General features: G+C 46.5%; 1 protein-coding gene and 3 non-coding genes across 5 annotated transcripts; all 4 read right to left on the bottom strand.

Annotated features, from left to right (window-relative positions):
- Positions 1-476: 476 nt before the first annotated feature.
- On the bottom strand, positions 477-9,892 carry NUCLEOLIN (nucleolin multifunctional protein). Of its 2 annotated transcripts, none has more exons than XM_022567955.2 (14): positions 9,718-9,892; positions 8,515-8,631; positions 6,830-7,292; positions 6,248-6,445; positions 6,050-6,136; positions 5,725-5,866; positions 4,977-5,101; positions 3,967-4,090; positions 3,290-3,447; positions 2,671-2,794; positions 2,350-2,483; positions 1,691-1,817; positions 1,135-1,361; positions 477-963 (listed from the first exon to the last, which is right to left on the bottom strand). In XM_022567955.2, the coding sequence occupies exons 1-14, from the start codon at positions 9,733-9,735 to the stop codon at positions 884-886; spliced, it is 2,124 nt and encodes a 707-aa protein (XP_022423663.1). In that variant the 5' UTR covers positions 9,736-9,892; the 3' UTR covers positions 477-883. The 2 variants fall into 2 exon arrangements, with proteins under 2 accessions (XP_022423663.1, XP_022423661.1); XM_022567953.2 differs by having other exon boundaries at positions 6,830-7,307; positions 9,718-9,891.
- Positions 1,499-1,632, bottom strand: LOC115802205 (small nucleolar RNA SNORA75). The gene has a single exon (XR_004022603.1). It is a non-coding gene; the product is annotated as a small nucleolar RNA SNORA75 (small nucleolar RNA).
- On the bottom strand, positions 2,182-2,261 carry LOC115802140 (small nucleolar RNA SNORD20). The gene has a single exon (XR_004022541.1). It is a non-coding gene; the product is annotated as a small nucleolar RNA SNORD20 (small nucleolar RNA).
- Positions 5,941-6,010, bottom strand: LOC115802139 (small nucleolar RNA SNORD82). The gene has a single exon (XR_004022540.1). It is a non-coding gene; the product is annotated as a small nucleolar RNA SNORD82 (small nucleolar RNA).
- Positions 9,893-24,513: the final 14,621 nt, after the last annotated feature.

The following is a 24,513-nucleotide window of genomic DNA, read 5'->3' as shown; positions in this document are numbered from 1 at the left end:
CTCATCATAGTGCAAAACCAAAGGCCTTTCTTGTTGGTTTAACCTGAGGGTGCTGGGGGAATTACAAAAGATACCAGGTCCATCGGCTAGCCCGGTAGCTTCCTCTCCAGCCTCACAGTCCCAAAGCCTCCGTTTTGGCCCACGCACCCAGCAGGAAGTACACTCAGTCGTCGCTCTCGCGCCCACCTAAACAAGGCCGGACCAAAGTGCTCCTGGCCCTCTTTCCAGAGCACTTTTTCAGGACACCTGACCCCTCAGGCCTGTTTCTAAGTGGGCTAAGGTCACAGGGGACTTCCAATGAGCCTTTCACGTGACATACACAGGGCTGCAAAAACTTATGGCTGGGATACTTGAAACCAAAGCATAAGCATTTTCACAGGGGGTGGAGATCTGGAGTGGCAGAACTGATTTGCCATGCTCCACTCTCAGTGTATTCCAGGAGAAACACTCTAGGACAGGAAGTACAAGTCTGGCACCAGAGTTTAGGACTTTTAATTTGTCCCAAAGTTGCTAAAGCAAAAATCATGATAAAACATTCTGCTTTCCTTTATAACCCACCAACGCAAAAAAACAAAAACAAAACCAAAAAACTCTGTAGGAAAAAAATGGTTTTGTACATGGGAGGAAACAATATAAATTCAAAACTTACAGATAAGGGTTAGCTCTATCACTCATCTCTTTAAAAAGTTTATACGAATATCCAGTCAACACCAACAGGGTTATCTCCCTTGAAATGTTATCTATACGGATTTCCAAGTAGACCACAGGGCTGTATACTGTCTTGGAATGTCCTCAGAAGGCTCTGTCATTGAGCAGGTAACAGAGTAAAAACCTCAGAGTCCTTTCTTTCAAATGGAAGAGGGGAAGACAGGGATAGAAGAAACTATTCGAACTTCGTCTTCTTTCCTTGTGGCTTGTGGTCTCCTCCTCCTCCTCCTCTGCCTCCTCGGAAGCCTCCTCGCCCTGCAGGAAGGCAAGCCGTCACTGAAGAGTGGCTGCAAAGCTGCCAGCCATGCCCTCCCCAGCAGGACAAGTGGGGACTGGTGCAGGAACTGGGGCCTGCAGGCTCAGGTCCAGGAGTGCACTGCCACAGCTACCTGGCACACACAGCTGGGTGGCCACCGTGCCCCTTACCTCCAAAGCCTCCCCGGCCTCGGCCTCCAAATCCACCTCGGCCGCCACCTCGGCCTCCTCCTCGGCCACCGAAGCCACCTCGGCCTCCTCCTCGGCCTCCGAAGCCACCTTCACCCTTAGGCTTGGCCCAGTCCAAAGTAACTTTGTTTCCATCGATTTCACCATCTTCCATGGCCTCCTTGGCAGCTTTGGCCTCTTCCTCGCTGTTGAAGTCTACAAAACCAAACCTAAAAACACCAAACGAAATCGCCCATTATAAAGCCAACACGTGGAACAAATGCCAAGTTACTCCCACATGTTGGATGGTGATGCTTAGCTGGGGCAAGACCCAGGTGAGGGCAGTTCCCTATGGAAAGCTGAAACAGAATGTCCCACAAAACAGCTGAATATACCTCTGTGAAGACAGAAGGCAACAATGCTAGCTCTGTGAATTGTCTCTTCTTCTCGTGCGAATCCTAAACTGTCACCGATTGACAGAAAGGAGCTCAATGAGAAGACGTCTTAGGTGGGAACTCTCCACCTGGTGGACGCCACATGTTCCCTGCATCTTACTTACCCCTTAGAGGATCCAGTCTCCCGGTCAGTGACTATCCTTGCACGAACAGAGCCATCAAACGACTCCTTTAATGTCTCTTCTGTAGTATCCTCAGACAGACCTTTGACAAACAGAGTTTTCGATGGCTCTGGGAAAGGAAAAATAAAAATTGTACTTTTTATTAAAGTCACAATTCATGACAACATGCTGGACTTGCATGTTGCAGTCTAGTATCTGACTACTGGCTAAGAATGCTCATCTTAGCAAAAGGTAGTAGCATTTCACCTTGAGTGTCTGGGTAAAAGCAACTTGGTCAACTAACGTTTAAAGCGAAGGGCTTAGACCAAATGCCATGTCAAGTTTACACTGATCACCAGAGCAGTTGAGAATCTTTTATGGAAAACAGAAGCAGCAGCGACCCAAGCAAGTGAAAGCAGTTCTAAACCAGGCAGCTACAAACACCATACAAGACAGTAAACCCCTGGCAAATGTGCTGCTCAGTGTTGACTTCGCTGGATCAGAACTTGACTATCTAGAGGACTTTTCTTGAGATTTCATCAGTTATTTCTCAGATAATCAGTCATCATATCCAGTATCATTTACTCAGCAGCAACAGAAACAAACGTTCTAGATCTGAGGACGCAACCACAAACAACATCCTGTTAATGAAGTTAACTTACGGCTTCTTGCATTAGGTTGTCCCCTGGGTCCTTGCAACTCCAGCCTGATGGCTCTGCCCTCAATTTCCCTTTTATTACATGAATTTAAAGCTTCTTTAGCATCTTCAAATGATGCAAATTCTATAAATGCATACCTGAGGATAAAGAGTCAACATTTAGAGTAAGTTACCAAGCACACAGCTCCTCTGATGCCACCAAGCCTTTTTCTTCAAACACTTCAATGGTGCAACTTCTACTAATGGCCAGGAGAACATGATTTTACCTCCACAAGATACTCTTAAAAGCCTGTAACTGACAACATAAAGATACTAATTATTTTACCCTTTAGATTTGCCACTTTGGTTCTGGGGCACTTTGATAAACGTTGCCTTCTCAAATACTTCCTGAAGAGTTTCTTCCGTTGCACTATAGGAGAGGTTGCTTAAAACCAGGGTTTTTGATTCACCTACAAATAAAGAGATGTCAAATTAAGGCTGAAGCAGTAGTTCCCAACCTCAGTCACAGATATACATTGTTCTTAAAGAATCTCTGTGCTTGGGAGAGTTAACACACCAATGTTGATACAAGTGGAACCCTACCTGGTACTCAACGTATCAAGTACCTACTATGTACTGTTACATGCTGCTTCTTTCCACTCTTACTATTCAGATGTAAGCTGACCACAGCCCTGTGTCTTCCTAGCATATTCTAATTTTTAAATGCACACGATCTAAGTCCTTTACAGTATAAAACATGCAAAGGAAGCTAGATTTATCTGTGTTCTAGTACAAAGATTTCATATAGCCCTCATTCAAGACACTCAATTACAAATACAGGTATAACTTGCTGATCTACATCTCCATCCAATTTATCAAGTCAACTTTATAAAGTACAAAGATGCAAAGGATTTCTTTTCCTTCCATCAATTCCAGAACCCTGTAGGAAGCCTATAAATTCTTACCAGTCCAAGTACTATTCTTTCCACCTCTGTGGTCTTGACTTTGACCTTTCTCTCCGGTATAGTACAGGGAAATGGATCGCCCATCTATCTCTGTTCCCTGCTTTTCTTCCAAGGTTTTCTCTGCATCAGCTTCTGTCTTAAATTCAATATAAGCAATCCTACAAAAGGAAAAAACATTAAGAACTCACTTGATTTTTAAAACCATATTAATTCTCTAACACAGATGTTTTTTAATCTCAGCAATATGCCCATATTTCAGATGAGTACAATAAAAATGTCCTTTCTTTTACAGTAATTGAAATGTTCAAGGTTTCTGCCATCTTCCACTTTTCAATTTAAACTTTCCTCCCACTACAGAAAGTTTGCCAAACACTTCTAGAAAATTTGTTCACATTAAGTCCACCTCACTACAATAATTACAATTATTTCCAAAACATTTACTGTAAGCTAGGCACATGTATAGTATTTTATACATTAGCTCATCTTATAATAAAATCACTCTTATTTTATCACTTAAAGTACATTATCCCCATTGTACAGATGGGTGACTGACATAGGTTACAGAATAATTAATTTGCCCAAAATCACAAACACAGGAAAATTAAATCAACATTTCTTTTATAAATTAGTAAAGTTCATTAATTTTAATGAAACACTGCAGTAGACACAAAACATACCCTTTACTCTTTCCATCCTTGCTGACTAATCTGATCTCCACAGCATCTTCAAACACTTCTTTTAATTCTTCCTGAGTAACTTTATAAGGAAGATTTTTAGCCAAAAGTGTTCTCGCATCTCGTTCTAGATTAAAAAACAAAAACACAAAAATGAACTGGATGGCTTAAAAGACCATTCTTCCCCCAAAGATCACCAAAGACTGACCAAGGTAAAAGTTCTGTTTAAGAAATAATTTTGAGGGACTTCCCTGGCTGTCCAGTGGTTAAGACTCTGCGTTCCCAACGTAGGGGGCACGGGTTGGATCCCTGGTCAGGGAACTAAGATCCTGCGTGCCACACAGCACAGCCAGAAAAATAAAATAAAAAGGTTAAAAATTAAAAGAGTTTCTACAAGTAGGAGGCACTCTGCTATTATGGAGATATAGCAGTGGCAAAACAAACTGCTGTCACAGCTGACAACAACTATGCACTGAATATTTAAAATACAGCTAAATATTATGTTGTATATAGAGAAGAGATGTTCAGTATTTTTCAATTAAAAATATCATTAAAAAACAAAAAAGTGTAGGGAATTCCCTGGCGGTCCAGTGGTTTGGACTCAGAGCTCCCATTGCAGGGGGGCATGCTTCGATCCCTGGTCGCAGAACTAGCATCCTGCAAGCTGCACGGCATGGCCAAAAAAAAAAGATCATAAACACACACTTAAAATGTGACAAGTGCATACAGAGAAGGGTAAAAGATGCAAAAGGAGTAGTTAGGGATCTGCTCTAGGTCCAGTGAGGAAAGGACTCTATTAATTTAGGTACATCTAACCAATTATTTTTTGATTAAGTCTAGCAAGCAGTGCCAGGCACTGTTGTAAACATTTAACATTCTAATTCATTTAATCCTCACAACATTATGAGGAAGCCAAAGGAAAAAAAGTTAAACTACTTACCCTGGTTTGTCTACATTAGACTAGATACATAGTCATTAACAAGTATCATCATTATACCTAAAGCTTTACATACCTTTCTTACTGTCTTTTCCCTTTGGTTTTTCTAGTTTAATTTCATTGCCAAAGACTTTTAAACCAGTGAGTTCCAAGGCTTTTTCCAGGTCTTCAGCAGATTCAAAATCCACATAGCCAAACTTCCTTTAAGGCGAAGAGGACAAAAAAAAAAAATTACAGGTGGGGGGAAAAAACAAAAAACCCCACCAAACAAGAGCCACGTACACATATTCTGGGCAAGCAGCAACACTAATATGACGGTGCAAACAAGGATTAAAAAGCACCTATACAATTAATAAAACTGAGGCAGGCTCTTTTAAGCTGAGGCTACAGAGCAGGATCTAAGTACCAAGACCTGACGCAAGTTCACCTCTGAGATCTTCATTAGTTACACTGCGCCTTAACAACTGAGAGCAGATGACCAAAAAAACCTGTTTAAGCACTAAGATAGGAAAATCCTGTCTGATTAAAAGCATTCACTATTATGGCTTCTCAGGTCTAATTAGCTACTTCTAAGATAAGCATCAAATCTCATTATTAGAAACTAGACTGTGCTATATCAAAAGTTAAGGAAGATTATGGGAATTTCAATTTGGGGGTTTTACAATTTTATAGTCCAATGATTTAATTCATTAATGTCTAACCTTTAAAGACTTTAACATACTCACATTAAGGATAATGGGCTAAGGTTCTAAAAGGGGAAGGAAAAAGCATTAGCAGACCCACAAGTATCGTGCAGAACTACAGCATAGCTCCCCCACACTTACCTAGACACACCAATTCTGACATCAACAACTGCAAGATCATTTTTCGCAAAAAGGTCACTGATACCCGTTTTCAATTCAGGAGCAGATTTACTGAAGTTCAGGTTTCCAACAAAGAGATTGAAAGATGTAGTTGGTTCTGTGGCTGTACAAAAAATTTATTCAAATTAGTCTATTTTCCAGTATATTTGACTATTAGTCAAATTATTTCTGTACGTAGCACATCAGCACATTGCAATATAACATCAGGTTTCAGTATTAAGTCCCTTTGTTGTTCATCACTTGTGCTATTAGGTGTTATTTCCCACCTCCTAATTCTCTAAGTTACCTTCCACTTTCTGTTTCTTGGCTTCGGGAGCTGCTTTTTGTTTGGCCATTTCCTTCTTTCGCTTTCCAGGTGCTTCTTTGACAAGTTCTGGTCAAGATATCAAACAATCTATGTCATCCACAAGTAGCCACACATCCTCAAGCATCTCCTTTAAACAAAGCTCATGCCAATGCACTTCAGAACCTATAACTCGATTACCTTCCTCCTCCTCGTCCTCCTCCTCGTCGTCGTCCTCCTCCTCGTCGTCGTCCTCCTCGTCCTCGTCCTCGTCCTCGTCCTCCTCGTCATCTTCCTCATCTTCCTCTTCAGCAGTGCTCTTTGCCTTCACAGGAGCAGCTTTTGCTGGAGCTTTCTTTCCTTTGGCTGCTGCAGTCTCCATAGCTTCTTCTTCTGAGTCTGAAAGAGAAGCCACCTCGTCAAAAACTCAGAATTATCCCAGTTCTATTCCTAGTCCTAGGAAAAGCCAAAGGAAAATGAATGTAATCTTGTCCATGCCACTGTGCTTAGTTGTTATGGCAAGAATTAACAAATCACTTGGAAGCAAAATTCTACATTGTGAAAAATACAGGATGAGCTGTTTGAAGCATGTTACTCAGGAGCAGGCTATCGTTCACAGGCACCACAGGCACCACTAGTGCACCACAAGCAGCCCAGAGAAACCCTGGGATGATGCTTGTCTAACCCACCCCAGGTCGTCAGGAGCACAGCATTACCACCCACGCCTCGCCCCTAATGTATCTTGCCAACAGGAGCCCAAGGACTCCCAACACAATGCCTTACCATCCTCGTCATCCTCGTCATCCTCGTCGTCGTCTTCACCATCATCCTCGTCATCCTCGTCCTCATCCTCCGAGGCAGGAGCAGCAGCTGCTTTCATCACCGCGGGCTCGAATTCATCCTCCTCCTCTTCTTCATCCTCCTCCTCCTCCTCTTCACTGTCATCTTCCTCTTCCTCATCACTGTCTTCCTTCTTGGCATTCTTGCCGTTCTTTGCTCCCTTGGCTGGAGCGGCTGCTCCCTTCTTACCAGGGGTTGCTACCAATGCTTTGCCTGGTGTGGCTCCCTTTTTGCCAGGTGTTGCTACTGCTTTGGCAGGTGTAACTGTCTTCTTGGCTGGCGTAGCGGCTGTCTTTTTGCCAGGGGTGACAACTGCTTTCTTTGCCGGTGTGGCAACTGCAACCTTTTTTGTTGGGGAAACCATCATCTTCTTTGCTGGAGTTGTGGTAGCCTTTTTGCCTTTTTTCTGAGGAATAACAACCTTAAGAATAAATAAAAACCAACATAGGCCTGTTTCCAAACTCAAGAGAGCCTTGGTCCCATAAATGAATGCTAAATTCTAGCACTGCCTCTAGTTGAAGACCACATGCACTAGATGTTAGCAAGTTAAACTACAGGGTCAAGTAACATGTCCTTCTGTATGCTTCAAGTCACAGTCCGGCAGCACACCCTAACACGGACTCTGAAAATAGACTGGACGCCACTGCGTGGGCTTAGGCAAAGTTTTAAAACTTAATTTTAAGCCTCGATAGTTTTCCCATCTGAAAATATCTCAACTTTATACGTTGCTTTAAAGATTGAGTGGATATGTGCAATTAAAAGCCTTACACATAGAAAGGACTACCTGCTAAGTGTTATTAAGTTATTTGGGGCTCTCACAGTGGGTGGAGAAATAAAGTTCACTGAATGCTCATTCTTAGGACCAAAGAGAAAATGAACATCAAATAGTCAAGCTGTACAGTCAATCGTTGCAAAATTAATACAAAGAGTGAACACATTGGCTTGATAAAAAACTGTCGTTTATCTACATTTAAGTCACACTCAAAACCACATTTTGTTGACTATTGGTTTTATCAGCTTATGTGTATCAAAATAAAATCTTTATTAAATTCTAAATAAGAAACATGAGCAAATACAGCAATTAGGTGTCTTTGCGGCTAGCCAACAGTAGCTGGGAGTGCTAATTAAGTGCTAACACAACGGGAGGTGGCAACCCTCAATCCACACATTGTAACAGTGTTTAGTATTACCAAGCCCATATAGGATAACAAAGACCAATTAATCCTACTTAGAGACTAGAAGAATCTGTTAAGGCTAACCTCAGACCTAAATATAATGCTCAAAGCTGCCACTCGCAGGACAGTTTACTGTCCAGGCTGTTTCTCCAGCAGGTATGTGGGGCTCATGTGTTCAAAGTGGAAAACTAATAATATATTATTGCATTATATCACACCAAGCCCTGCAGAGGGCACATGAAAACTCCACACCTTTCCTCTCAAGTTCATTACTCTTATGGCATCTTGACAGGTCAATAAAAACTTTGTGAAACGCTGGACCATTACAACAGGTCATATATGAATGAATATAATCCTATTTTTTGCCAGTATTTTCAGACATCCAATACCACGTGCTTTTAACTCTCCATTTTGTAGTTTAACACAATTCTGCGTTAAACTACATACAATTACCTCTTCTCCACTGCTATCATCCTCTTCAGTTCCTGACATTTCCTCGTCTTCACTATCTTCTTCTACCTCCTTTGGGGGAGGAGCCATTTTCTTGGGGTCACCTTGATTTTTACCGGCCTAAAACAGACGCATTACACATTACACCTCCCACATTTCAGGCCATTCTTCAGAGTAAAACTGCAATCATCTCCCTCAGAACCCGCTCTTCATACTGTTAAGTACAATTAACGTAAAAACTACTCTTTATACCAATGTTAACACAGGTGAATTCTCAACTTCCCACGTATTTCCTGTCAAGTTCTTCAAAAACCAACCTTAGGATAAAAACGCAACTTCAAGAAAACGGTCTCTCTCTTCTTGCTGCGCCCTTTAAGCACACCCATTTTAAAACCTATACATCCAGCCAGAATCGAACCTTGCATCGCGGCACAATTTTTCAATAGAGCCTACAATCGGACCACTGTAACAGCTAACAATCCATGGCCCTTCACCTGGGGAAAACCACCTTAAAAAAGCCTTTGGGGTAAGTTGTGGCACCTAATCCCACCACCCTCGTCTGAATTTAAATTAGGGCAGTCTTAAAAAAAAAAAAAATCCACGTCTTAACCTTTAGTCTTCCATTAAGTTTTCCTTTCCCAGGTTATCAACCCCGCCCCTTTCATCCCCGGCAGGGCCACGTGGGGGTAAGTCGCAGGCCACCATGTGCGCGCAGCCCTGCGCCAAAAGCACGCGGCAGGGCCTCCTTCCGGAGCCCACCTGCCGCCCGCCCGGAGCTGAGACCCCGTGGGCCGCCGCTCTCCGCCCCAGGACCCGGGGCCCTCAGCAGGCGCCAGGACCCACGCGGCGCGGCCCACGTGGCGGGCCGCGAGCCGGGGCACATGCGTCAGGAGGCGGGGCTCCGCTCGGGCCCGTCGCAGGAGTTTGGCCTCATCCGTCCGGGGCCCAGCGCCCCCTTCCCGCGCTCAGCCCCCAAGTCCTTCCCCGCCGCATCGACCATCCGCCGCACCTGCCGAAGCTCTTCACGTCGCTACCACACAGCCAAAAGCCGCGAGACCTCAAGGCTAATCGCGCGAGACTTCCCGCACTATGGCGCCCTCGAAGGCGCCCGGGGTGGCGCGCAGGCCCTCCTCCTGGCGGCGCCGCGCGCGCGCTCCTCAGAAAACAGGCCTTGACGTCCGTGCTCGCACGGCCAAGGCCTCTTACCTTTGCAAGCTTTACCATGATAGCGGCTTAGGACTGCAGAGTGTGTGGCGAGCGAGTGGCGCAGATGAGCCCAGAAGACGCGAAGCAACGTCGATGGCGGCCGCTGATCGCAGAGCTCGTACGCTTGGCTGCCAGCTAGAGCTCGAGACTGAGGCGAAAGACTGAGCCTGCCCAGTAATCGCCTCTGGAAAGGCGACGACGGCGCCCTCGTGACTCCGCCGCGACCAACCAGAGTTCGCGTCCCTCCCATAAGCCAATCGCGAGCCTCTACCTGAGAACGGCGCGGGGCGGGGCACGGGCAGGAGTGGGCGGGCAGAGGAGGCCAGAGAAGGGGGGAGGGGATTCGTGGCGGCGGCCTAGGGGCGGGACTCGCTTTGTGCAAGGCCAGCGCTGATTGGGCCGTGAGCGCGCGGTTCCCGGAGTGCCTATCCACGGCCCGCGCTCGCGGCGCCTGCGCCGTGGGACGGACATTTTTGGCGCCGCGTGTTCCCTAATTCCCGGGCGGTGGGTAGCGGTGGTTTTCGGCTCCCCAGTGTGTCTGGGTCTTGTCGACTGTGGAGGTCTTGAGTTTCCTGGGAGGCTTTACGCGCGACCCCGGCCCGCACTCCACGCAGAGCCTCCTGGAGGGAGGAAAGATAAGAGTTTGCCCAGTTTCCTAATTAGCCCGAGACCGTCGGGAATTCAGGGTCCACCGCGTTGAGGGACCACCTTCGTCCCGCCCGCTAACGAACCGGGAGCCAGAAAGTCCCCCTGTCTGCTGGTGACTCCCCCGGCCCACGTGCCTGACGCTGCCTTCTGAGAGCCGCTGATATAGACAGTTGCGTATGTTTGTGAGGTTTACTGTGAGCAGCACACAAACATAATATTTAATCTCAAGAAACCTCATGCACTAGGTAATTTTACCAGTGGGAAACACCCTGGTGGTCACTGGATGTTACAACTGCGGGATGGGGAGAAGAACTTGGTCAGGCCAACCACAGTGCAGGGCCTTTGACCACTCAAAAGTTCCCTCTTTGTTATTTGGGACTAAAGCAGCTATTTTAAAATGGTGGCTGCTAAATCAGTGTCACCAGATGGTCTAGGAGTCAATCAAAAAAGTCAAAGAAAAGTTCCCTTGTTGGCGGAAGCACAGAAAATTGTCCTTGCATTGTGTTTTTGCCAATTATTCAGATGGGTCACTGTGGCAAAACTTAATTGGTGTCAAACTTAACCTAGAGCACTTTCTTCAGTTTTGAGCCTGCCCAGGTAGGATGGTTACATCCTGGGCACCTGGTGCCTGGTACAAAACCAAGATACCTTCAGCTGTGATGATATTTCCCTAACTGAACTAATGTTCAGAATCACTTCTGGAGTTTCTAATTAAAGAGGTGTGGCATTGGGCGCAGGATTTTGTTTTGGTTTGGTTTTTTTTGGTACGCGGGCCTCTCACTGTTGTGGCCTCTCCCGTTGCGGAGCACAGGCTCCGGACGCGCAGGCTCAGCGGCCATGGCTCACGGGCCCAGCCGCTCCGTGGCATGTGGGATCTTCCCGGACCGGGGCACGAACCCGCGTCCCCTGCATCGGCAGGCGGACTCTCAACCACTGTGCCACCAGGGAAGCCCCAGGATTTTGTATTTTAACAAGGGCTGGTGGGGATTCTGTGAGCAATCAAGTTATTTTGCACCTCTTCCTAGAAGGCTCCTGTGACTGAGTGAATAGGAAACTCACAGCTACCCACTGGGGCTCTCTGATCAGGAAGGAAGCTGGGGCTAGTTCTCTGGTCTGCACCCTGCTTTTTGATGATCTGTGGAGAGCACCCTGAGGAGGTTCTCATTTTAAACTCTGGGATGGGGACCAAGGGGACACTTACTGGGTGATGGGGGACGGAAAGAACAGCATAAGTAAGCCAAGGCATGGTGGAGTAAGACCCCTGTGTTTGCAAGCAGTTTGGCACACAGCAAGCTTGGGGCACTCATGGGAAGAGGCTGGAGAGAGCAGTGCATGATCAAGTGACAGGGATGAGTTATAGAAATACTGGCGTGGCTGGCTTGTCATTCAGATCTCAGTTTACATCACCTCTTGAGAGGCCTTTCCCCAACCCTCCAATGAAAAGTGCCACCCAGAGGCTCCCTACCACATCACCCTAACCGAGTCTTCTGCAGGTGCTTACCACTACCTGGCATTTTTCTTTTCTGTTTACTGTCTGTTTGCTCCTTCCCCAGCCACGAGAACGCAGACTTTGTTCTTTGCTATATTCCTGGCGCCGCAAGCATTGCCTGACATAAGTAGTGGTGGAAATTATTTGTTGAATGAATGAAGTATTTAGGTCAAAGGAGCAGTGGAGAAAGCCAGTATAGCACAGTGCTCAAGTGCCTTGCTTTGGAGCCAGCCTGGGACAGAAAAACAGTAATAGCTAATACTTATATAATACTTACGAAGTTCCAAGCACTATTCCAGTTCTTTATACATAATATATATATAAATTCATTTACTCTTAGAAAAAAATTATCACTATTTTACAGAAACTGGGGCATAGATAAGTTAACTTGTCTAGGGTCACATAGCTAGGAACTAGGATTTAAATTGAGACCCTGCTCTGTCATCCCAGTTTCTTTATAAAATGCATATAATAATAGTACCTGACATTTGGGTTGTTATGAGTATTAAGTGAGATGTGTAATAAGCCCTCAGTATTAGCTATTGTTATTATTGACAGACTTCGTGACTTGAATAGAGAGGGAGAACAGATCATTTATTTCCATTATCTGTTGAGTGTGTGTATGTATGTGGAGTGATACCAGCAGGGCTGCAGGTCTGGGGGGAAGCTCCTGAGTTCAATGTTGGACATGATGCATGCATAAGAAATACCCATCGCTTTAGGCCAGGTGTCCCCAACCCGCAGGGGACCGATACCGGTCTGCGACCTGTTGGGAACCGGGCCGCACAGCAGGAGGTGAGCCGTGGGTGAGTGAGCGAAGCTTCATCTGCCGCTCCCCGTCGCTCCCATCACCTCCTGAACCATCCTCTCTCCCCACCGCATCCCCCCGTCCGTGGAAAAACTGCCTTCCACAAAGCCAGTCCCTGGTGCCTAAAAGGTTGGGGACCGCTGCTTTAGGCAGCTGGCTCTATGGAGGTGGTCACACAGCTGCAGACACAGATGGCATGAGGGACCAGCGTAGCATAGCAGCCAGAGTGAGGAGAGGAGAAGGCTGGGCAGACCCAGACCCAGTGGTGGAAAACATCTAGGGTGGGAGAAGGCCCAGAGGCAGAAGCCAAGCTAGAAAAGGGGAGTTTTGGAAGCCAAGGGAAGAAAGGGTTTCAAGAAAAAAGGAAGAAAGAACAGTATCCAATGCCACAAAAAAGTCAAATAAGGTGAGGCCTGAGAGGGTCTACTGGATTTGGTATTAAAAGATGTTGGAGATTTTGGCAAGTGTGATGGGGTAGAAGCCACACTGCTGCGGATGGAAAAGTGGCAGTGCTAAGTGTAGGGCCCCTGGAGGAAGCACTCCTGGGAGAGGGAGTGGTCGCAGCTCAAGCTTCCCCATAGCTTATAGCCTATGGGGAAGGACCCAGTAGAGGGAGAGTTGGAAGCTTAGAAAAGAAACAAGAGGACAAGATTGAGTGAGCATTCCCAAATGAAGGGGCTACCCCTTGGTCCACACCAATTTGAGACTAAAGGTAAGCGTACCTGTGTAACTAACACAGAAGAGTAAGCCAAAATGTAGGCTGGGGGGGGGGGGGCGGCGGAGCTTACTGCCAGGACGGCTTAGTGCCTCTTAAGTGCCCAGACAGTGCCTGGTGCATAAAAGATGCTTAGGAAATGTCCATTCAATGAATGGAGTATGGTGTGACAATTAACGATAATTCCTGTCTGCTGGTGTCTTCTTTTTGAAGAATAGGGCCCCCTGTGGCCTCAACTCTCTTCTGTACATACCCCCACCTCCTGCCCCTCTGCTTGGGGTACCCTCTCTGGTTTTGGTTCCACCTTCCGGGGACGACTGTCCCCTGACAGCGCCCAAATCAGGGTCTCTGCAGAGCCTCTTTCCTCCTGGGCTCCAGGCAGCTCCCTTTGGTGTCCTATAGATCTTCAAATTCCAAGCATCACAAACTGAATTCAGCTGCTTCCTCCGCTCTGAACCGCCATCTTTCATACCTTCTTAAACGAGACACAGCAACTGGCCCTCCCAGTCCAGGGCCGGACACAGTCTTAGACCCGCCCGTCCCCCTCAGCCCCCAAGGCAGGGGCTTCCCACAGCCTGGCCCTTGGGAGTCTTTGGAATCGCTCCCCTACTCTTCCCACAGCTTCCTTCTTACTTCGAGCTTCGTCATCCTGCCTAGATTAAGGCAGCAATTCTGAATTGGCCTCCCTGACACCAGTCTTGCCCCCCATCTTAATTTATGTGTAGCCACATCAGGTTTTTTTTGTTTTATTGGCTGCGCCACGCAGCTTGCAGGATCTTAGTTCCCCGACCAGGGATTGAACCCACACCCTCGGCAATGAAAGCGCGGAGTCCTAACCACTGGACCGCCAGGGAATTCCTGCCACATCAGTTTTTTAAATCTACAGATACAAACACATTCTAATAAATAAAAGATTTCAATGACTTCTACCCGGCAGGGTGAACCCCCAGTGCCGCAGCCCACCAATGAAAGCCCACTTCCTGCTGCAGAGAAGGGGACTAAGGTGAGGCGAGCGAGGCATTTGTCTCAGGAACAAGATCTAAGGGGCACCAGAAACTGAGTGATCAAGATAAGTAGTATTTCAGTGCAGTATTTTTTCATTAACGTGAAAAATACACAATGAACACAAAATCGAATTTTAAAAACCCTCAGGATGAGAATTACTGATATTTCTTTGGCCTCAGCCTCCACTATGGCTTACACAACACTATAATTGATCCTGTGTTCATTTAAAACTTGATATTTTGTTCATCATGAATTTCCTTGTACTACTTTTGGAAAGACTGACATTCTTACAATATTCAGTTTTCTCTCCCGGAATATGTGTTTCATGTTTTGCATTAAAACATTGTATTGATTACTGAGTTTTTGGCCTTCAACTTTGTATCCAAGGCAACTGCCTCACTTGTCTCACCCTAGTCCTGGTTCTGTGCCCAGCTGTGACCTCCAGGCTTCAGGCAACTGAACCACTGACCTTCCCCTAATGGGCCCTCTGGCCTCTGTCCCACCTGTACCCTCTCCTGTGCTCCTTCCTCTGACTGAGACAACCTCCCCCCACCCCTGGCCTCCTGGTTGACCTTCTGACTCAGCCACCTCTTCCTGGAGACCCCCGTTATCTGCAGACTCGGTTGGAAACTCATTTCTACTTGTAAAGCACCAGCTGTCACAGTGCCTTTGGGTGAGTATGCTTCCATGTCTGTTTTCCTACTCTGCAGTGAGCTTCTTGAGGTCGTGGAATTTGTCCTTTTAACCCTGGGCTCTGCACAGTGTCAGCGAACAGGTGGTGCTCAATAAATGCTGATTCAGGGACTACCCTGGTGGTCCAGTAGTTAAGAATACGCCTTCCAATGCAGGGGACACGGGTTCAATCTCTGGTCAGGGAACAAAGATCCCATATGCCATGGGGCAACTAAGCCCGCACACCCTCAACTAACGAGCACTCGGGCCACAACTAGAGAGCCCACATGCCACAATGACAGAACCCACGTGCCACAACTAGAGAAAAGCCTGCACGCCACAGCAGAGGATCCTGCATGCCACAACTAAGACCCGGCGCAGCCAAAAATAAAATAAAATAAATAAATATTAAAAACAAAAAGACATTTGCATTTTATAAATAAATAAATAAATAAATGCAGATTCTGTGAGTGATGCTCACATGACTTACAGCTGTTGGAGGAACCCAGGATTAGCCACAGAGAGCTCAGGAATTCTGATGGGTTTCCAGAGACTATGGAGAACAAGGCAGCCGCTTCCAGGTCCTCCAGTCTAACCCTAGCCCATGGCCACCTTGCCTGAGCTGGGACACCCTGCCTTTCGTGAATCCCCACTGTCCCCCACTGGACCTCCTTCTCTGTTCCTGTCCATCCCTCCAGTTGTCCTCCTGGGTCTAGGAGGGTCAAAGCTGGGTCTAGGGCCCTGCCTTCATGGAAGATTGAAAGAAGGTAAGATTAAAAGTAGTTGAGAGTCTGGACTTCAGCTTTGTAGATTCAGAAACCTGAACTTTTAAAAGATAATTTATACCTCACACCTATCAGGATAGCTGCTATTAAAAAAAAGCCAGGTGAGGGGCTTCCCTGGTGGCGCAGTGGTTAAGAATCCACCTGCCAGTGCAGGGGACACGGGTTCGAGCCCTGGTCCAGGAAGATCCCACATGCTGCAGAGCACCTGGACCCGTGCGCCACAACTACGGAGCCTGCACTCTAGAGCCCACGAGCCACAACTACTGAGCCCGCGTGCCACAACTACTGAGGTCCGCCCACCTAGAGCCAGTGCTCCACAAGAAGCCACCACAATGAGAAGCCAGCGCACTAAAACGAAGAGTAGCCCCTGCTCGCCGCAAGTAGAGAAAACCCGCGTGCAGCAACGAAGACCCAACGCAGCCCCCCAAAATAAATAAATAAATTTATTTATTTTAAAAAAATAATTAAATAAATAAAAAATTTAAAAAGCCGGGTGTTGGTAAGGATGTGGAAAAATTTAGAACCCTGTGCACTGCTGGTATAAATGAAAATGGTGCAGCTATTATGGAAAACACTGTAGTGGTTCCTCAAAAAATTAAAAACAGAACTACTGTGCAATCCAGAAGTAATACTTCTGGGTATATATCCAAAAGAATCGAAAGCAGGGTCTGAAAGACATCGCACGTCCTTGTTCAACAGCCGTGTTTGGCTATTACTCACAATAGCCAAAGGTCCCACATATCCATCAATGAGTGAATGGATAAACACAAGGAAAGGAAATTCTAACTCATGCTACGACATGGATGAACCTTGAAGATATTATGCTACGTGAAATAAGTGAGTCACAAAAAAGACACATACTGTATAATTTCACTATATGAGGCACCTAGAGTAGTCAAATTCATAGAGACAGGAAGTAGAATGGTGGTTGCCAGGGGCTGGGAGGAGGGGCAATGCGGAGTTGTTGTTTCATGGGTATAGAGTCTCAGTTTTGCAAGATGAAAAAGTTCTGGAGGTTGCACAACAATGGGAATATACTTAACGCTACTGAGCTTAAAAATGTTTAATATGGTAAATTTTATATTATGTTCCCACAATTTTCTAAAAGATTATTTCATCTTTGAATAAGAAATACATCCAAGAAACCAAAAAATATAAAAGAATATACAGTAAAACGTCTCACTTGCACTCCTGTCTCCCATTCTCCTGGTTCCTATTCCTCTACCTGCACAGGTAATGCTTTTAAAAATGTGTTAACCGTAAAGGACAAAAACCATATACTGTACTGACCTCAATAGATGCAGAAAAAGCATTTCACAAACTCCAATAGCCTTTAATGATAAAGCACTCAACGAGGAAATAGAAGGGTACTTCCTCAATCTGATAATGGGCATTTACAAAAAACACACAGCTAACATCATACTCAGTAGTGAAAGACTGAAAGTTTTTTCCCTTGAGAATAGGAACTAAACAAAGATGTCTGCTCTTACCACTTCTAGTCAACACTGTATTGGAGGTTATATCCAGGGTGATTTGGGGGAGAAAAAAAGTCATCCAGTTTGGAAAGAGAGAAGTAAAACTATCTCTACGTGCAGATGACATGATCTTATATATAGAAATCCAGTGGGATTCACAAAAAACTATTAGAGCTAATCAAAAGTTCAGCAAGATGGCAGGATACAAGATCCATGTGCAAAAATCAATTATATTTCAATACAATAGCAATGAACAATCAAAAATGGAATTAAGAAAACAATTATGTTAACACTAGCATCAAAAGGAATAAAACACTTAGGAACAAGTTTAACAAGAGTACAAGACTTGTACACTGAAAATTACATTGAAAGAAATCCTGTGTTCATGGATTAGAAAACTTAATTTTGTTAAGATGGCAACATTCCCCAAATCGATCTCAGATTCAACACAATCCCTATCAAAATACCAGCTGCCTGCGTTGTAGAAGTTGACAAGCTGATCCTAAAACTCATATAAAAATTCAAGAGACCCAGAATAGCCAAAACAATCTTGGAAAAGAACAACGTTGGTAGACACACTTTTTAATTTCAAAACTTACTACAAAGCTATGGTAGTCAAGACTGTGTGGTAGTGGCATAAGAATAGACATATAGATCAAAGAAATAGATCTGAAAATCCAGAAATAAACCCATACATTTATAGTCAGTTGATTTTGACAAAGGTGCCAAAATAATTCAATGGGAAAACAATCTATTCAACAAATGGTGCTGGGGCAATTGGATATCCACATGCAAAAGAATGAAACTGGATACCTATCTTCTACCATTTACAAAAATTAACTCAAAATGGATCAATGACGTAAATGTAAGAGCTAAAACTATAAAACTCTTAGAAGAAAACGTAGGTGGGGACTTCCCTGGTGGCGCAATGGTTAAGAATCCGCCTGCCAATGCAGGCGACACGGGTTTGAGCCCTGGTCCGGGAAGATCCCACATGCCGCAGAGCAAATAAGCCCGTGTGCCACAACTACTGAGCCTGCGTTCTAGAGCTCGTGAGCCACAACTACTGAGCCCACATGCCACAACTACTGAAGCACACGAGCCTAGAGCCTGTGTTCCACAACAAGAGAAGCCACCTCAATGAGAAGGCCGCACACCACAACGAAGAGTAGCCCCCCTCTCACCGCAGCTAGAGAAAGCCCGCTCACGGCAACGAAGACCCAACGCAGCCAAAAATGAAAGAAAAAAAAAAAACCATAGGCGGAAATCTTCCTGATCTTAGGGTAGGCAATGGTTTCCTAGATATAACACCACAGGCATAAGCAACAAAAGAAAAAAGAGATACACTGGACTTCAGCAAAATAAAAAAAAAAAAACTTTTGTGTTGCAAAGTACACTATCAAGAAAGTGAAAAGATAATAATATATAATGGGAGAAAATATTTGTTAATCATATAAGGGGTTAATATCCAGAATACACAAAGAACTCGTATAGCTCAACAACAAAAACAAAACACCCAATTAAAGAATGGGCAAAGGATTTGAATAAACATTCTCCAAAGAAGATATAACAAATACTGAATAAAGAAAAGATGCTCAACATCATTAGCCAACAAGGTAAATGCAAATCAAAACCACAGCGAGATGCATCTTCATAACCCCTAGGATGGCAATAATCAAAAAGTCAGCTGATAACAAGTGTTGGTGAGGATGTGGAGAAGTTGGAAGCCTTGTGCACTACTGGTGGGAGTGTAAAATGGTGCAGCTGCTTTGGAAAATTGTCTGGCAGTTCCTCAAAGGGTTAAACATAGAGTTACCATGTAATCCAACAAATCCACTCTTAGGTATACAGCCAAGGGAAATGAGAGCGTGCATCCATACAAAAACTCACACATGACAAAAGAAAACTTGCACATGAGTGCTCACACTCACATTATTCACAGTAGACAAAAAAGTGAAACAACCTAAACGTCTAACAAATGATGAATGGATAAACAAAATGTGGTCTCTCCATGCAATGGAACATTACTCAGCAATAAAAGGAAAGTACTTCTCTGTGCTACAACATGGATGAACTTTGAAAATGTGTTCCGTGAAAGAAGATCCAAAATACCACATATTTTATAATTCCATTTATATGAAGTATCCAACATTAGCAAATCTTTAGAGACAGAAAGGAGATTAGTAGTTTCCAGGGACTAGGGGAAGAGGGAAATGGGGGATGACTGCTGATGGGCAAAGGGTCTCTTTCTGAGGTCATGAAAATGTTCTAGAATTAGACAGTTGTGAGAGTCGCACAACTTTGTGAAGATGCCAAAATAAAACCCATCAAAACCCCAGAATTGTACATTTTAAAAGAGTATACATTATGGTATGTGAATTGTATCACAATTTTAAAATCCATATAAAAATATATTAACCTTCAGGGACAAATACAGCTCTCATTGGACCAGCACCAGCTTCTTTGCAGACCTACAATGGAAGCTGAATCAGAAGGCAGCTTGGCAAACAGGGAAGGCCAGTTGACTACCTTCACAATGTATCTAGCACCCTCACCCTCCTCACCACCTCCGTGCTCCTACGACAGGAAGTTCCACTCCCAACTCCCTGACCCTGCTTTCCAGTCTCACTGGCTTTCTTTGAAATCCCCAGGTCATCCTGCCACACTCTCACTTCTAGGCCCAGGTCTCTTCTCTTCGTCTGAGGACATGAGTGTGACCCTTTGATTCATGTTGCTGCATCTCCAGAGCTCCCCGTGAGGGGCGGGGGGGGGGGCGGGGGGGGTAGAGGTGGGCCTGGCCTGGTGCCTGGCAGAGCAGGAGCTCAGCGAATGTTTCTGGAGCGAACCGGAATTAGGAAGAGCCTCGTTGAGGAGATGCCATCTAGGCTGAGACCATAATGGCCCATGGGATCTGTCAGCTAGATGGGGGAGGGGAGAGTGGCCTGGGCAGACGCAACAGCCTGTGCAAAGGCCCTGGAGAGAGAGGCCTGGTGCCTTTGAACACTCAAGGGAGACTGAAGGGCTTGAGGACTCGTGATCATAGCAGATGGGGCTAGAGACAGATGGAGGTTTGAGGAACTTTTGCATTAGACACCTTTCATCGCAAGTAGCTGCTCAAAACTATTTAAATACACAAGGGGATTCACTGGCTCTCAGCACGGCAAAGTGCTGGGTACCCTGACTCTCAGCTCTTCAGGGCTGGCTTGATCCAGTAGCTCAAAGATGTCATCCAGTACTTGCTTTTTCGTCTTTCTTTCCCCATTTCCCCATGTCAGTTTCACGCTCAGACCAGCTTTCATCCTGGTGGCAAAACCTCTTGCTGCAGTTCAAGCAATGACCCTCATGTCTACACACCTTAGCGTCCAGAGGGAGCTAGAAAACGTCTTTTCCAGCAGCCCCAGCCAAAAAGAAGTCCCCTCCACTGTCCTTGGGTTATGGGCCCACTTTGCGGCCAGGTAATGAGGTTATGCTGCCTCTTCCAGCCCCAGGCCCAGGTGGGTCAGCACCTGGGCTAGTGGGTACCCACAGAATCATCAGGGGAGTGCCTAGACAAGAGAAGGGTCATGGGAGGCAACCACAGTAGCCAGGGAACTCAAATTGTTCATTTCCTTTCCTCATCTCCATGGGATTATCATCTCTACTTTGTGAGGTTGTACAGAACAGAGAGGTTCAAGCGCGACAGTTATGGCCAGTGTGACCTCGGACGGAATGCCCCTTCAGGGGCTGTTTTCTCTTCAGTGAAAGGAAGGGTTGGGTCACCTGGAGATCAACAAGCCGCTTTTCCTGCTCCACCCAAGGTCCTTCTCTCCGAAGGGAGGTGCAGTGGCCTGACATAGCCAGCAGGTGGCAGCCCTGAAGCATGTCCTGGTTCTGGTGAAGCCTGGGAGTCCCAGTTGCAGAGGAGGCTGGGCCTCCCAGGCCAGATCCTGTACTCTACTCTGCTTTCTTGGGAGCCCAACTCTCAGGTGGCAGCAGGGCCAGCTTCACAGGCATGCCATCCACACTTAGAAGGGCCCTGGGATTGGTTTAATGCTCTGCTGTTGCCATCTTGAAACCTTAGTTGAACAGGAGCCCTGCATTTTCACTTTGCAGTTGGCCCTAAATTATGGTGCTGGTGGCAAGACTCACGTTGCCTCGGGGATCCCCATCACTGCTATTTCCCAGAAATGTGCTGGGCCCTTCCCTTTGCTGTGCTTTCGCTCAGCCTTCCTGGGGCTCCTGATCATGCATGTCTCCTCAGCTCACCGTCTGCTGGGAACCCTGGAAAGGATGGGGCCCTACACAGTGAGGGGGGGAGGATGGGGACCCTATATGGGGAAGATGGGGACCCTAAATGGGGGGAAAAAATCTGCTCTGGTCATCGGTGGCCTGGTTGTCACATCCAAGGGAAACGTTCCCCCACCAACCAACTGTTGGTGAGTAAACCTTCTAGGTCTCACCTTACTTGACCCCTTTGGTATTTGACACTCAATTCCTCTATTCCAGAGCGTCTCAGGACTCAGCTCAGGGGCCCTCATTCTCCTCTGGACTCTCCCCTCACTGCCCCACAACAATCAGTGTCCCCTAGGCTTCCATTTTTTTAAAAAAGTCACTTATTGAGGGCTTCCCTGGTGGCGCAGTGGTCGAGAGTCCGCCTTACGGTGCAGGGGACATGGGTTCGTGCCCCGGTCCGGGAAGATCCCACATGCCGTGGAGCGGCTATGCCCGTGAGGCGTGGCCGCTGAGCCTGCGCGTCCAGAGCCTGTGCTCCGCAATGGGAGAGGCCACAGCAGTGAGAGGCCCGCGTATGGCAAAAAAAAAAAAAAAAAAAGTCACTTATTGAGGTGTAATTTACATACAGTAAAACTCACTACTTTTAGGTATGCAGTTCAGTGAGTTTCAGTAAACGCATGCAGTCATGATATAATCCAGAGTATTTCCACCCCTCCCAAAATTTCCCACACGCCCTTTGTAGTCAGTTCCCTCCCTCCCCCCACACCCACTCCCTACTAACCACTGAGCCACTTCCTATCTCTGGTTTTGCCCTTTCCAGAGTGTCACATAAGTGGAATCATATAGCAGGTGGGCTTCGGAGCCTGGCATCTTTCACTTAACATCACGCCACACCCTTTTTTTTCATTTTTGGCCACAAGGCATGCGGGATCTTAGTTCCCCGAGACCAGGGATCGAACCCGCACCCCCTGTGCAGAGTCTTAACCACTGGACCACGAGGGAAGTCCCCACACCCATTTTTGAATCTCATTTTTTGGCATTCCCTGCGCAGCCATCATTTAAAACACCATTCAGGAATTCCCTGGCAGTCCAGTGGTTAGGACTCCGCGCTTTCACTGCTGAGGGCTGGTTCAGTCCCTGGTGGGGAAACTGGGATCTCACAAGCCACATGGTGCAGCAGAAGAGAGGGAGGGAGGGAGGAAGGAAGGAAGAGCACCACCCTCTGCTGACGGCACACACCCCCTACTCCGGCCCTCTAATAGGCGCTGCCTGAAACTCAACCAGTCACTCAGGTTCCCTCAGACCAGCTCCTCTGCCTTCATTCTCTCCCTCGGTCACCAAACTAGAAATCTGGGAGGCATCTTTGCCTCTTTGTCTGCTGTCCCCCACCTCCTCAATTAGTCCCCTTCCCTCCAGCTTCTCTGACCCCACCTTGGTCCAGGCCGACGCCACGGCAGGCTCTCCTGGCTGGTCTCCCTGTCTCCTCACCCTGGCCTTGGCCCTGGCCCCATCCCCATCCATCCTGTACCAGTTCACTAGTGCAGCAAGCAATGGCCTTGGCCAGGATCTGACCTCTGCCTGCCTCTCCGGCCTGACTTCCCTCCACATCCCCTTCTAAGACGGGGGACACTGTTGAAACAAACCGTTGGTTGAGTAAGCATGGCCACAGCATAACAGCCCCAAATGTTTACTAATGATTTCCAAGAAATTGTGACGTGAAAAAAAGCAAAGTGCAAAAGCTTTTCTAGCAGACTACCTACCACGTAAACAAGAGGAACTAGAAAATACACAGCGTGCGAAAAGAAAAATAGTGATAAATACAGATAAACCAGAAACTAGTGAGATTGCTTACTTGCCGGGAGAGGCAGGGTGTGAAGGACATGAGGGGGTAGAAGACATAGGGGAAGTGACACTTCTCTGAGTATCTCTGTGTAGTTCCGACTTTTAGAATCATTACTGTGTTTCAGAAATTTTTTTAAAAATTTTAATCAACAAGGAACTGGGAAAGGGGGAGTGGAGACAACCCAAAGTGGAATATAAACGGAAACAAATGAGCTCAACTGTACTACAGATGAAGAGCGTCACGCTGAGGATGCCGGGGGGCGCTCCTCTAAGTGACTTCAGGAAAGGGTATTTGACCATCTATTCTAAGACTAAAGGGAGAAAACTGCACAGTATGGGACTCTAAGTAGTAGGTTTGTTTTTCAGAGCTGTGAGTTAGAGATTCAGAAACTGCTCATGTGTGCTCCAGCACTAAGCAAATAAATACATGGTGGCTCATGAGAGCCAGCTTTCTCACTGTCAGAAAAAGGAGTTAGAAATAAGGAAGGGGGGGCTTCCCTGGTGGTGCACTGGTTAAGAATCCTCCTGCTGGGCTGGGATAGGGAGGATGGGAGGGAGACACAAGAGGGAGGAGATATGCGGATATATGTATATGTACAGCAGATTCACTTTGTTATAAAGCAGAAACTAACACACCATTGTAAAGCAATTATACTCCAATAAAGATGTTTAAAAAAAAGAAAAAAGGGGCTTCCCCGGTGGCGCAGTGGTTGAGAGTCCGCCTGCCGATGCGGGGGACACGGGTTCGTGTCCCAGTCCGGGAAGATCCCACATGCCACGGAGCGGCTGGGCCCGTGAGCCATGGCCGCTGAGCCTGCGCTCCACAACGGGAGAGGCCACAACAGTGAGAGGTCCGCGTGCGGCAAAAAAAAAAAAAAAAAAAAGAATCCGCCTGCCAATGCAGGGGACACAGGTTCGAGCCCTGGTCCGGGAAGATCCCACATGCCATGAAGCAACTAAGCCTGTGCAACCACAACTACTGAGCCCATGTGCCACAACTACTGAAGCTTGCCCGCCTAGAGACCGTGCTCCACAACGAGAGAAGCCACTGCAATGAGAAGCCCGTGCACCGCAACAAAGAGTAGTCCCCGCTCACCGCAACTAGAGAAAGCCTGCGTGAAGCAAAAAAGACCCAACACAGCCAA

The sequence above is a fragment of the Delphinapterus leucas genome, chromosome 8 (genome assembly GCF_059928025.1).
Source record: "Delphinapterus leucas isolate spDelLeu-1000000601 "Yukka" chromosome 8, BTC_Dleu_Yukka2, whole genome shotgun sequence".
In the NCBI taxonomy this organism is placed as follows: domain Eukaryota; kingdom Metazoa; phylum Chordata; class Mammalia; order Artiodactyla; family Monodontidae; genus Delphinapterus; species Delphinapterus leucas.
The sequence above is the reverse complement of the archived record's forward strand: the minus strand, read 5'-3'. Positions and strand labels throughout refer to the sequence as shown.

Bases quoted from the DNA above. Each gene is read 5' to 3' on its own strand.
- NUCLEOLIN (XM_022567953.2), bottom strand. The intron at 6,446-6,829 runs GTAAGGCATTGT...CTTCTCTTTCAG, and splicing joins TGACGAGGATGACGAGGATG to ACTCAGAAGAAGAAGCTATG. The intron at 1,818-2,349 runs GTAAGTTAACTT...TTCCTTTCCCAG, and splicing joins ACAACCTAATGCAAGAAGCC to AGCCATCGAAAACTCTGTTT.